The following is a 13,976-nucleotide window of genomic DNA, read 5'->3' as shown; positions in this document are numbered from 1 at the left end:
TCAAGGTAGCCAAGGAGGGAGGATACTACTAGAAAGGCTGGGAAACATGGCTGACTAGAAATGCTATTTCAGTAGATGTCATCAAAAGGCTAGTAGATAACCTCAGAAAGCTGAAAATAACTGCCCTGCTGGCCAGCCACTCGGGGTGCACGGGAGAGAGGCAGCGCAAGGCCTTGGGGAGCTCCAGGCCATGCAGTGCTGGGGCTCACACTGGGGAAGTTGGCCTAATTAGGGAACAAAAGTTCAGCTGCATTTTTTAGATTCCTCCTGGAGAATCTGGCCCACTTCCAGCTGAGCGGTCCCCGGGAACAGGCTGGGAGTCCAGCATTTCTACAAGAAACCAGGAGACCACTGGAAAAAAAGAAGCAATCCCTGTAAAATGGAAGCAGGTAAAAAAGCCTCCTTGGATGCTGGTTCGCTTTGGTGGGGGGTGTTTATCAGCACGATGCAAGAATCCAAACAGAAGACAGAAACTCTGAGACATGGAGGGACAAATTCAGCTCAGCCCAGGACAAACACACAAATGGGAGGGCATTCACAATGTGCAATAGCTATGGGAAATTCTGCCTCAGAGAACCCTCCCAGGTTCTCAGAGATGCCAGTTGCTTCAAGAGCTACCTACTGCCAGTCCACCCCTCTCTCCATTGCCTGCCTAAGAAGGCAAAAGCCTGGCAACGTGGCGTATACAAAATGCAGCTAACCCCTGGTGAGGGCTCTTCTACAAGCTGAAGATCACAGGGGAGAACAGGATGCTAGAGAAAAACAACACAGTCTGACTGCAATGTCTTTGGGAACAGGACATTTTTGTCCCAGCTACACCACAACGCTCTCTAGATTCCACTGCAACGCAAGCTGTAGATACAAAAAGGCCTGTGAGGGACTGCATTACAATTATACATGACTTTGTAGATCGTGAACTCTCTGAACTAGAGTGGCTGCACAATGCCTAAACCACTGTGATTATTTTTACGCAAATAAGGTCCCCAGTAAGCACCCAGCTGAGGGCAGACAGAGCTGGGCTCCTCAGTCACACGTTTCTAAGTTTCAGGGGATACGGGGAGGAGCACTTGGAGGGTGGCTGCTGGGCAGATCCAGACCAGACCAGACCAGACAATGGAATGAGAGTTTGGAGCTGGGTGCCAACCACTGTGCAAGGGTAAGAACTGGGTCAGGAAAATACCGCTCTGATTAAAGGCCCTGATCATATCAAGCCTCAGGCCATGTCTACACCACAGGTGCAGACACACCTGCAAGCAGGATCCATGTGAGTCAGCTTGAGTCTGGAAACGGTCTAGCTTTAGGTACTTCTGGTAACCAAGCTGGTACCTCCCCAGGTGGAGTGCAGGTGGCTTCTCACCAGGGGATATCTGCATCATTCTGCACTATGTTTTAGGATGCAAATACACTTACTCAAAGAACCCCACCAAACTGGGCAAACTAGCAACCTAAGTCCGCAACTGGCTACACATTTCAGGTACTTAAATTTTTTTGATAGTTGTTCTTCCAACTATTCCATCAAACATTCATTGAAAACAACTGTTCCTGATGTGTTGTCTTAACCTAAAAAGCAACAGCGCATTTTTCCACCCAACTTGTTTTAAAAGCACTGGGAACTAGAACTACAGGAGGATTTGGCTGCCCCCTCTGGAAAGGTCAGATCCTCAAATCCCCTTTCTAATTGTTGCCTTAAAGCATGTCATCACTCAAATTTTGAGTGATATAGTACCATAGAGGTCAACATCCACCTACCTAAGAGTCAGCAATCAGGTGCTTTCCCCACCTTTGTCCATGAAGGACCTTGAGACCACCTATGGCATGTCTACCAAAGCACAACTTGGGAACGAGGTCCCAGCTGGACTCATTAGGACTGGAAGAGATGTCTTCCTGCTCAAATGTTGTTGCCTTCAGTTAGAAAATCCTTCCCTGCAGCCCAAAAATTCTTTCCGTTCCATTTGCAAAGTCGAGAAGCTTCAGGAGATAGGACTGAGAGCCTTCTGAGACCCAGAACAGCTCGTAGCTTTGTCATTATATATAATATTCTCTAGGGAGGTGGAAAACATTACTTGATACATCTTTCAGGAAGAGGAAGAGGACAATAAAATCAGTATCTTCCAGCTTGGAGAGGAGATGGTGGGTTTAATCTTTAAGTTTATGTACAAAACCTGCGCCTTCAACATTTAAACTAACACCTGCATCCCTGGAGGTCCCCGAAGGTAAGGAAAAGCCCTGCTCCACTGCTGAAGGCTGCAAAACACACAATGGGGATCAGGATCACTCACTGCTACTGCAGGGACATGCACTCCCAGGGCTCTCAGGATGAGGTCAGAACTCCATGGAAGGACAGGATTTCAGACACTGCAGTCCCCAGACACTCTGTACCACCTTAACAGATCCACAGGCCCTTCCTGAGATTGTCTACATACTACACAGGCACCTAATAGAGGCTGTGGATTTTGCTATGAGGCTAAGGCATCTAAATCCCCCTGTGGACCTGCGTTAGGGAATCCCCACAGTTCTGTATAAAGCCCTAGCTCTCCTTTCAGACGCGGAGTAAAGCAAACTGGAAAAGGGACTTCTCCAAGGCCCAAAAGCAAGTCCATGGCAAAGCCAGGAAGACAACCCAGCGAAATCTTGGCTCACAGCCATGTTCATACGCCTCCTGCCTATTCTGCCTCTGCAAATTAACTGAGATATTAGGATACACCCTTTATTATGCCATTGATCAGCCCTACAGCCTTTGGCTAAATGTCCCAGGCAGCCTTGGAAGGTGCAGCCAAATGAGTGATTCAACTGGCAAAAATTCAGATCCAAGATGAGCGGTTTGCCAGGGGATGCAAAACAAGTCTCAGAGCAGGCAGATGGCTGGAGGGCAGGACTTCAGCAGGTACGTTCGCATTGACAACCCAGATGGGACTGTTTGCTAGTATTCAGCCAGCCACAAAGCAACTTCAACACAGCAAGAGGAAAGGGACCAAATCCAGGAAGAGTTCAGATTGTAACACTCAGCACAGCCCAAAGGGAGTTCAGAGAAGGGTTACATGAGCCATCAGGGGGACGAAGGGGCCAACTTCGGACAAATGATTCAAGAAGCCAAGTATTTCAGCTTGGCCAGGCAATGACTAAGGGAGGGATATACTGCAACAAGTTTTGGATCACACTTTATAATATGAAGTTCCAGTAATAATTGGTTTGGAAGAGACATGATACAATTAATAGAAGTTTGTAAGCACATATTATTATAAGTAACAAGCAGCTTACTGATCAGTTAGATTTCTCAATGCTCAGTTAACCATTTTGTTACCCTTCACAGGCATTTGCAAATGAAAAACTACTATAAAGTGTGACTGTGATGCTTAAGAGCACAAGCCTGAATAAAGAGTGCAGGAATTATCCGAACAAGAGGGATTTCAAAGCAGGAATCACTTTATACTAAGGAAAATCTCCTTGCCAGGCACCATTGCATAACATCCCTGAAGCAACAACAATTGCTCATGTGGAAGAGTCACATCAGTTTAGTTATTTTAATGAAATTTAGCAGCCAGGAGCAAGAAGGCGCTTGTGGCATGCGACCAGCCACCACTCAGAACAGCAGACCTTGGGAATCAATGATTTAGGGCACTGTATGGAGGTGGAATTAGTTCCAGTGAAATGACTGTAAGGACTGGTTCCAGTGGGGGGGAGGGGAAGTTTAGATCAATTATCAGGAAAAATTTCTATTGGGTAACCAGTCCCCAAAACTATACCCATCAGTGGGAGGTCTCTTTGCCTGATAAATGGAAAAGTGCTCTGGGCATAGTCCTGAACCATCCATCACTGATGAATAAACCCAGTGGATCTTTCCTACAATATCATCTCTAGCACTACCATGAGAAAACTGAGCTAATCTGAATAGTCTTGACTCCTTGTGATAAGCATACCCTTCTGAGGCCAGAATTAATGAGATGGGTGATACGGGTTTCTTTTCTGGGCTTTAAATTTCACAAATGAACCTACTATACTACCACTAGCGGGCTAGTACTTCAGCAGAGGGAATTAAGAGTACAGGAGAAGATGCTTTAATTGTCTAACATCTACAGAGAGCAGCTCTAGCCACGAGAAACTGGGCAACACCAATTCCATGGTTAGGAAGAGTGCAAGACAATTAGCCCAAAAGCTTAACAGAAACAGGCCCTATTTCTCAGGTTGTTCTGAACAGCACCACCCTGGCTTCTAATGCCAAATGAACGCCAAGACATATTTTAGCTTTGCTTCAGGACAAGAAAGGATATGGGTATTCCTTTTCCCTGTATAACAGGAGCCTGGTAAGAAGCACTATGCCATCCTATTAACCACAGATACTAGCATTGCAGTGCTGGTGCATTAAAAAGGAAAAGACTCATAGAAAATACAAAGGCACACATCCTTGTTATTACTGGCTGGCCTTCTCCTCTGGGACAACAGCAAGACTTCATAATCCCTGAAGACAAATTTTCATGTTATGGGAGCAAGCTAATCATACTGGACAGCAAATCTAGGCTCAATGAGGTTTTGTACTCTATTAGCTAATTGCTGCCCTGACTTTTAAATGAAAATAGAGTACCTTTCCAATGGTCACATATACACCTGTGACCTTACAACAAGGTGCAGCAGCTGACAAGAGCAGCTGTTACAATGACAATAAAAACACCTGTCAGCAACAGGAAGAGAGGATGCAGGAAAGACACTGCATCTGAAGCAAACTTTGTCTTACTCTTCAATACAAGAGCCCCCTCTTAAGGTAGTGTCCAGACACATGAATAGGTTAGTCCTTCTAGTCCCCTTCAGAGAAGCCAGCATCTACCTAGAAAACCTCTAGTCTTACATGGTCAACCTTTTCCTCAGGGTCTTCATCCTAGAAGGATCAGGAGGGAAAAAGAGAGAAAGAAGTTAAAAAGAAGAACTACGGAAGCCTGCAGAAAATAGCTTGAAGATCGTTATGAATGGCTGTCCCGCAGCACAGGCTTTGCAACCTTATTCACTTGAACAAAGTACAAAGCTGATCCCACCATTGTGAGATTTTATATCCAGTCATTTATGCATATACCAACTGTGATGCTATAAAGCATGCCTGTTTGACTGCAACAGCAGGAAAGTCTGCCAGCAATCAGACCCTTGAAAGGCATGCTAAAGAAAAAAGCCTACAAGTGAGAACGGGAGGAGAGAAGACTTAGTTCCTTTTCTCTATAGCATGAGAAAATCTAAGTTACTCAGGTGTGTAGGACGCTAGAAAGATTTGTATGGATAGGCTCTGCAGCCATGCCAGAGACCTGAAATAATACTGGACCGGTCATACTGGGGGTTATAGACCACAGCAGGCTTTTTTCAGGAGCTACTGTTTCTCAAGCCAAGGTCAGATCCTCCACTGGGAGCAGGAGCTGTAGCAGTTCGCATGAGATAGGCCTAGCTGACAACAGTGTTAGCTTTAGTAGATGAACTTTGGCTAACCCTATGGTATGAGGGAGCAGCTTAGTTATGGGGTAGATGAGTAACTCAAGGAGAGCAGCCTGTTAATCACTGTGAAAGTTGCAAACTGGTTGAAAACCTTTCTGATGAGCATACTGCGAGCACCTAGAGTGGTTACAACCAGTTGTTAGGCACCAAATGCAAGAAGTAGGCAACTAAGAATCTGCTAATCTCTACACAGTCCTAGAAATTACAGTGTTCAGAATCACTCAGGGACAGGATCTAGGGTACCCCACGACCCTGCACCAGGAGTACACACAGGATGGCTGGAACCACTACACTAATCCACTCGACTTTTCTTCTAGACTACATCATCTCTCCTGAGGAACAGAGAAGCCATGTGATCAATAAATTTCATATATCTGATTAAAGTGGTTTGGTATCTGGGTCCACTTAGTCATCTGTCATCTGGTCTTAGAGTCTTACCAAGACAGGAGCAGAGGGAGGCTACACACAGGTTAGGGCAGCTGGGATACAGAAATGTCCATATCCATGAGCAGCAAAAATGAAATCAGATTCACCCAACTGGTAAAATCTGTTGGAAGTGTGTATCTGTCAGCCAGGGACCCACTTGTTCCCACACCAGAGAGCAGAAAGGCTTCTGGGGGCCCAACATGACCTAAGCTTCTTTGGATGTATGGAGCCCAAGTGGAATAGGACTCGCAGTATCACAGGGGGAAATCTAGCTGGACAACACATGTTGGAAGAGTTTAAATAACCACTTCTTTGAGCAATCTTCCACATGGATTCACCCTCAGCAACTGATTTGCAGTTGTTTATTCACTTGGTTTAGATAACTGAGTCCTATTTAAATGATGCCTGGATGTCAGCCTAAAGAATCACTGCCAGGAGTATTTGTAAGCTGGGTGGTGGAAGTCCAAACAGCTGCTTTGCAAAATTCATCTGTGGGAACATCCTTCCAATATGCAGTGGAGGTGGCCCAGGCTTTTGTCTGTCTACACAAATCTATTCTGAATAAGGTATTTTTTACAGCACAGAAATGCTCACTTTCAACTGTCACCCAAGGACCACAACAACATACGCAAGCTTACAAACACCAGGTAGAACAAGAGAAGAACATACTTTCAGAAGTGTAAGCACAGAGCCTTTCCCCAGGCTTTGGTGAAATGTGGGAAAGGGAACCAGTAAGAAACTTAGATGATTTTTGGGACAACCCTGATATAAAGTGACAGTGATCCCGTCCTACCCGCGTGGAGATATTCTCAACATAGCCTGGAAAACCGTCATGCTTTAGGCTGACTTATTGCCTACTAAAGCAGTCTCCACTCAAAGGATGTACAAAGTGCTGCCAGAGAGACACCAACAACATCATAATGAGGTTGTAAGAGGTAGAAACCAGGGAAGTCTTGAACAATGTCCCAAGGGAATCCCCTCACTATAGGATAAAGAGAAAATGGACTGTGGAAGCAGGGTAACGTTACAATATTTTTGCATACTGATTTCTTATGGAACAGCAAATAGTTCGCTCTTGCTGAGAGGAGACACAGAAAAGGAAAAAATTGCCAATATACTTTTAAAAAAGGCTTTTCCACTCAGCTTTCCAAATCAATCTCCTCAAGACCTCCAAACCTGGCTAAAGAGCTTCTTTTGGTGGATGTCACCAAGCCAGCAGTCAGGCTGTTGGAAGCAGTGATGTTAGGGCCAGGAAAAAGGTTTGACTTTTATTCTATAAAAGTGTCCAGAAGTCCTGGTAGGATGGGACAGCAAAGCTCTTCAACAGATCTCATTATATGATCTGCCCCTCCCATTCTACAAATAACATGGCCAGCTTGAGTTTGTCCCATTTTGTCAGAAACTTGATAGCATCAAGATGAGTAAAAAGTAACACATCAAGCCAGGGGATGGGAAAGGCCTCCCAATGGAAAAATGGATACATTACCCCTCTGAAAATGAATGTTTGAAATGCGGAGTTCTGGCATGCAGTAAGCAGACTTATCTCTAGGAATTCCCATTTACAGCATATTCCCCTGGGTGCCCAAGTGCCTGCCAATTTGCCAAGGAGCTCTAAAGGCCAGGAACGCGCGCAGCCATTGCTGCAGGAGGATGCTGACTGCGCCAATTACAGCAAATAATCATGTTCCTTCTTGCCTCATGAAATAATACATAGCTGCAGTGTAGTTTGTTAGTACTTGCACTTCTGAAAAGGCAGGAATGCTCTGCATGTCAGATGGTAGACTGTGAGTTTTGTGACCCTTAGTGAGCCCCTTGAGGAGACAGGGGGTCTAAATTTGAACGTAATGCAGACACCTCCACACGGATGGGAACTATCAAATAGAGATTTGGGCAGAGGAATTACAGATACACTGCTGTAGTGAAGGAACTTATTGGGGGAGATATATATACACACAACAGGCACCGAAAAGATATTAAAGTATCATACTGTTTTCATAGAGCTTGGACAATGTTTTCATAGAGCTTGGACAAGTACATTAGGCTACAAGGCACAAGCGATTGCAGTTGTGTCCTAGGGAAGGAGATTTCAACAACACGTTTGTGAGAGAAGACACACAGTTGAGGAGATGTGCCATTGTTTGGAGTCTCTTTCGGAAGACAGAGTCCAGGTCAAAGAGAGATCAGCAGTGACCTGATAAGATCTATGCTCCAAGTCAGATGATTTGCCTATTGACTTCAAAACAAAGACCTTTTTAATTATGTTAAATGAGTTGTTCACCCCTCCAAGTGAATTTCCTTGTAAAAAGCCCAGATGTTGAAACATGGATATACAGGTACTTTTTTTGCTTCCTTCAAGCAATCTGCTCTGACTGGAAAACACTTCCTGGATGCTTCTCAGTGTCACGAAAAGACGAGAACAATAGCACAAATGGTATGTTCAAACCAGAAATTTGAGCTGGGTGGAAACTGGGTGGATTGGCATGTAATTTAAAAAAAAAAGTCAAGGTGAATCTTAAAAGACTTTAAAAACTCTGAGGAACTACTGAGGACAGAATCACTATCCTGAATGTGAATTTATATTCACACCTTCATACACGAAGGTGTGAATATGGCAAAGGTTGAAGACAAACCCCTTTGTCTTCAAAATCAGTAACAAGAATAAACTCTCCATTAATTACATAGGGCCTCCTCTACTACTGCCAGTTGTACTGTTGGTTTTTTTTATTATTATTTTGCAAATAGTTTCTTTTGGGAAGGTTCCTTGAAAAGGTTTCAAGATGACCAGATGGCTGAATGAGACATCCATTGTAACAGCTGACCCCACCACTTGGAGGCAAGCCAAGGCCAAGCTTCCAGAAAAGTAAAAGGTGATTACCAATCTAGATTGAAGGGAAAAACAATATTAGTTCTATTAAATGCTTACTTTGGTATCAAATATGATCGTGTATGAGAAGCCTCCAGTTCTAGAGCAAAGGAAAAGGCTGAAGATTATTTATAGTGGATTCTGTCTCTTCTCCGGTAGCTCCAAGGTTTTCAGTTAACAGCAACATTTAGCTATAAAGAACTGTCTGAAGGAAGACTATTGACACATACGGTTCTTCCTGGTGGTTAAGATCCAGTAATAACATATTTCAATCTTGTAAGGCGTGGAAGGCCTCACCCTTCTGCTGCTGAAAACCCCACTGCTTTCAAAGAGAAGATTGTAACTATACTTCTCAGTCCTCTCCAGGGGTGCCCAAGGACTGGAGCTTTTATGATCTCTTCCCAGCTATTATAACGGCTATGATGCAAGACACACTAAGTACAACTGCAGCAAGTTAATCAGGCAGCCATAGCCCCACATCACGCCCTGGCCTCTTCCTAACCAGGGAATCAGTTCATGAACTAGGACGGCCAGTTCCAGTAAGAGAACGATCTGACAGTGAGCCACTCTATCTGGAGGCTAACCAACGATTACACCCACTTAGCCTTTAAGAAACCAGCTGGTGGTTTTTCTTTACCTAGAAGGCCCACGGTTATTTCGATTTCTTAAATTATGCCTTGTGCAAACTCCCTCACGGAGTCCCTCCTGAACTCCTACAGCATACCTGGGGAAGGGAGAACACATAGGTGGGAGATGATTCCTTGTTTTGCCTATCAAGAGAAAAGAGCATACTTTCTCCAGAAAAAAAAAAATAAATGCCTGTTTTATGAAGTGTTATTGTAAAACTAAGCCGTAACAGTGTATTTTCAACAGTATTGCAGGGACTCCAAGGAAATATCCCCCCATAAAACCATTTTGGCACAAACGGCTGGGACACAACTACTCAGTGTGACAGGAGAATTTTGTCATGGCACAGAGGATCAGGGAGTAGCCACTCCCAAGACAGAAGGTCCCAGGGCTCTGAGCACAGTAGACTGAAGCACAGCTGGTGCCAGGGTAACCAGCAGGGCAAAGCAGTTTTGCAATTTATGGAAGCCAAGAATATGGTATGCTGGAGACGACCACTAGCATTGCAAAAACCTAAGTATCATCTCGTTGAAACAAATATCACTGTCAGTAAGATGGAAGTCTGATGACCTTTTCGTCCATCTGAAGGTGTCAAAGAGCAAAATCCCCCCTTCCAGCAGGGGATGCCCATTGAGAAACCATGATAACATCAGAGAGCAAACTTCCAAGTAGAATTTGAGCATTCTGCAGTGGAAAGCACGAAAGTGAATCGAAAGGGTTCAGAGCTCATCTTTCTATTAGAGGACACTGCCTCACTCTCCTGTGAAACAGGGTTTCCAGACCATCTTCTGCTTTTTGAAGGTGTACTGACAGAACAGACTCTGAACAAAAGTTTTTCTCCAAAGCCATGTGGGAACCACTTGCAATTACCCACAAGACAAAGCCTTGGATGCTGCAAAGCATGACCTCTGTAGCCTGTGCGCAAAGGAAAAAGAATGTCACTATACAAATTCAATACTGAGCAGATACTGTACTCTGGCTGAAAGTAAGGCATCTGCTTACCTGTACTGTCTTACTACCACAGATGGTGGCAAAAACGGTCACAAAATTATGTACCTGCTCATATTTTAATTCCCATGGAAGATACGCATGTATAGGAGGGAGAGGCCTGAAGTCCTGTTTGATGCAACTCTCCATACCTCACGTGAGAAACTGTAACCCCTGTGTGAAAACTACACATCACGCAGAGGGCAACACCAGGAAAGGGACAGGGCAGTGACATTGGTCCTAACTCTAAGGACAAACGTCAAAGGACAGAGCACAGAATCTCAGAAGAAGCGAAGAAACCTCCACTGGGAACACCAGACAGGTTCTCCTGACAGGACACCCACCTCTCCAAGAGAAGCAGACGGGGAATTCTTCCTGCTGAGATTTTCATCTGGAAAGAAGTCCTGGCGGGCTCGACGGCTCATCTTTAGTACCTGTAGCGCAGAGGGAAAGGCGAAGGAGCAGAAGGCACAGGGCCACTGACACCAGCTGCCTCGGAGGAGGGGGAAAGCCCCAAGCAGCAGCAGCAGCAGCAGCAGCAGCTCTGCAGTTACACGCTGTGCCCTGCAGTGAGGCACGGCCCCCTCGATAGCGCAAAGGCATCGCCAGCCGCAGGTGTTAACCCTGCGGCCGGCGGGTGGGTCGCGCTCCTCGGTCCCACCCGTGGGCTGCTCCGCCCTTCCCCGCCGCACCGTGTCCCCACAGAAGCCGAACCCCGCGGCCGTAACCACGGAAAGCCCGGGCAGGCCTCCCGGGAGGGACGGACGACACCGTACCCCCCCGCCTCCGCCGCCGTGCGGTGGGGGCCGCCAGCCCCCAGCCCAGCCCCCGTGCGAACGGGCCACGCTTGAAGACCCGGGAGCCCCCGCTCGGGAGAGCCTGGAGCCGCCCCCATCCCCCGCCGCCGGGACGGCCCCGCGACCGTTAACGGCCCAGCTCGCGCCGCGGGCGGCAGAGCGGCCTCGCCGCGGCCCGGGCCCGCTCACCCCGGCGGCGGCGCCTCCGTTCGCTCCGGCTCAGCCTCCATCCACCGCCGCCGCCGCCGGTGCTTCCGGCAGACAGCCCGCCCCCGCCGCCCCGGCAACCGCCGCCCGCTGGGGCCGCGCCGCTGGATCCCACCGCCCCGCCGGCCTGGCCTGCGCCGAGTCCGGGCCTCTTGTCACCGCGTCCGCCCCGGCTGCCGTCCCCGCGGAGCCCTGAGCGCCCGACCTCGCCAAAGCCTGCCCGGCCCCGGCCCCTCCGGGGCAGCCCCGATTCCCCGGGGCCCGGCCCAGGGGGCAGGGGCAGCCGACGGGCCGCACAGCGGGCTGAGGGCGGGCTGGGTGTTGCTGCCGAACGGGGGGCAGTGGGTGGATTACGACGCTGGGTGCTCCTGGTAGCCATATAAATATCCAGCCCCGTTAGCAATCTTCAAATCTTGGCCTGACTAACGGCGACAATTTCTCAGCACAATACGTCATGTAAGCACTCTTTTTATCGGTTTTTAATTTCACATGCAGTGGGGGCAGGTTATACACAGCCTGCCACTCTGCCTTCTCCAGCTCTTCACTGGGTACGCTTTTTCAGTTCCCACTAAGGCAGATAATCCCAGCCTTGCAGACCTCTCTCCTCACGGCGGGTTTTGCTAAGTCTCCTGATCGCTTCTGATGCTCCTCCCAGTCCTCTCCAGCTCTCTAACACTGCTTTCCAGACAGGGCAACCGGTCCCCAGGGCGCTCGGTGGAGGCAGTCCCTGGGATCGAATATAAGATCATTACACACATGCCTCTCGAGCGTACGTTGTGCAGAGATTTCCACTGAGCTGCATAAAACTACCCCTGCTCCCTTTCTTGGCTGGACAGATGTATATATTAATGGCTTTAGCTCCACGTGTTAAAAAAACATCCAGGTCTCTAGTGCTTTGTCCATTTGCCTATATTTTTTCTGGTATCTTTGACATTCCTCACAATCTTCACCCATCCTCATTAGCCTAAATAATTGTCACCCGCTTATTTTGCTGCCACAGCCAAGGACTGACACTTTCCCATGATGAAAATTGACTGTGTAACTCTAAAGTTTTAAGTCTTCCAGGAACACTTTTTATTAAAGGCACCACATCTCACTCCAGACCTGCTTAGCGTTAGTAGAAGCTTGTGGTCTGGCCGAAGAACTTTAAGAAGTCTAAACAAATTGGGTCAAATAATCCTCGCTTTTTCCATTCCTTACGGACATTTTCAAGTAGTTGCACTGTGGCTGTGATGATCTAAGGATTAAGTGAAATAAGATTTGTGGGCAGAGGTAATAACTTTTTATTAGACCAACTGATATAGCTGGAAAAAACATACAAGAAGTGTTTCTGTGCCTGAAAGCTTGTCTGTTTTTTCCAGCTGTATCAATTGGTCTAATAAAAGATATTATCTCTCTTTACAAACCTTGACATGTTCAAGGAATTCAGTAAGTGAGACGTGATTTTCCTTTTTTGAAGCCAGGCTGCTTAGGCTCTGTGAAATCATGATCTTCCAGATACTTAGTTCTTCTCTTTTAATTACAGATTCAAGTATTCACCAGGTAGAGAGGGCAGTTTTCACCTGGCCCCATGCTTCGCCACCGGGGCCGTCGGAATATGGCCCCGCATTTCCCACTTCCCATCGGCTCCTCCAAAGAGCAGCCGCAACAGTGCAGCTACGGAGGTACCAGGAGACAGAGGCGACTGCAGCCCCAGGATGTCCAAGTGCCTTCTCGATCAGAAAAAGAGCGTCCTAAGAGGAGCGTGGTAGTGTCCAGAGCAATGTCTGCTAAAGCAGGAGAGCATCCCTGAGGTGGGAATCTTTGGGTAGGAAGGAGGGAATCGCCAGCTGTGGCCCCAAACAGGTAGCTGGTGGGGTGTTGCTACCAGAGGCAGGGTAGGAACAGTATGGGGTGCCACCCTCGATGTGGGCCAGCAAGACCCATGGGTTCACTTGTCTTGAATTGACCCCCCCAAGCCCCTCCTCATGATCCCCCTCTGGTCCCTATCCCAGGCACCACCCCACTAGCACATCCCAGCTGCCCCCAAGACACGCTGTGCTGCTTGCTGCCCACCCCAGTGACAGGAGTCTCAGGACAATTGAAGGAGGGTGGGGTCCACATGCGGGACAGAAAACATTTAAGCGCTTGTGGAATCGAACTTTGACTTCTGACTTCAGAGATTCTCGATGAGAGAGAAGAGCGGGCATGCAGACAGAATGAAACCTAAAATCTGTCCTGCCTTGAGTCCCTCTGGACTCCTCCACCCATTGGAATGGGGTTTGTCACCCACCCTGACACTTTTTCGCCTGCTTGGTGAGGGCAACAGGGGAGAAAGAGTTTTCATCCATTGTCTCCTGTTGTGGCTAAAATGGATCTTGCTCGCTTTAAATATTGGGGGTCACCTTTTCTGAACAGCCTAATTCTCTGCCCTACTGGTGACACTGCAGGCAGCTTTTGATCCTGGGCCTAGAGCAGCCCCACTCAACCGAGGAGGAGACAGTTAACAGAGCAAATGTCCGGTGCTGCTGTGGCTGCCTAAAGCCCTTTTCTGTGCTTGCTTCCTGTCCAGTTCAGATCCGTGGTGCCAGAGTTTCTCTTTCCCAGCGCACAGTTTCAGG

The 13,976-nt window shown here is 47.4% G+C and overlaps 1 protein-coding gene across 2 annotated transcripts in view; it reads right to left on the bottom strand.

Annotated features, from left to right (window-relative positions):
* The window catches only part of IFT43 (intraflagellar transport 43), a 45,448-nt gene extending 33,844 nt beyond the window's left edge, over positions 1 to 11,604 (bottom strand). Inside the window, exons 1-3 of one of the 2 annotated variants that reach the window (XM_074149474.1) lie at positions 11,359 to 11,413; positions 10,717 to 10,806; positions 4,841 to 4,870 (exon numbers count right to left, since the gene is read on the bottom strand). In XM_074149474.1, the coding sequence (XP_074005575.1) occupies positions 4,841 to 4,870; positions 10,717 to 10,797 (111 nt within the window). In that variant the 5' untranslated portion in view covers positions 10,798 to 10,806; positions 11,359 to 11,413. Of the gene's footprint in view, positions 1 to 4,840; positions 4,871 to 10,716; positions 10,807 to 11,358 lie in introns of both variants that reach the window. The other variant, XM_074149475.1, reaches the window with a different exon arrangement.
* Positions 11,605 to 13,976: the final 2,372 nt, after the last annotated feature.

Source organism: Numenius arquata, chromosome 6, assembly GCF_964106895.1.
Source record: "Numenius arquata chromosome 6, bNumArq3.hap1.1, whole genome shotgun sequence".
Classification (NCBI taxonomy): domain Eukaryota; kingdom Metazoa; phylum Chordata; class Aves; order Charadriiformes; family Scolopacidae; genus Numenius; species Numenius arquata.
The sequence above is the reverse complement of the archived record's forward strand: the minus strand, read 5'-3'. Positions and strand labels throughout refer to the sequence as shown.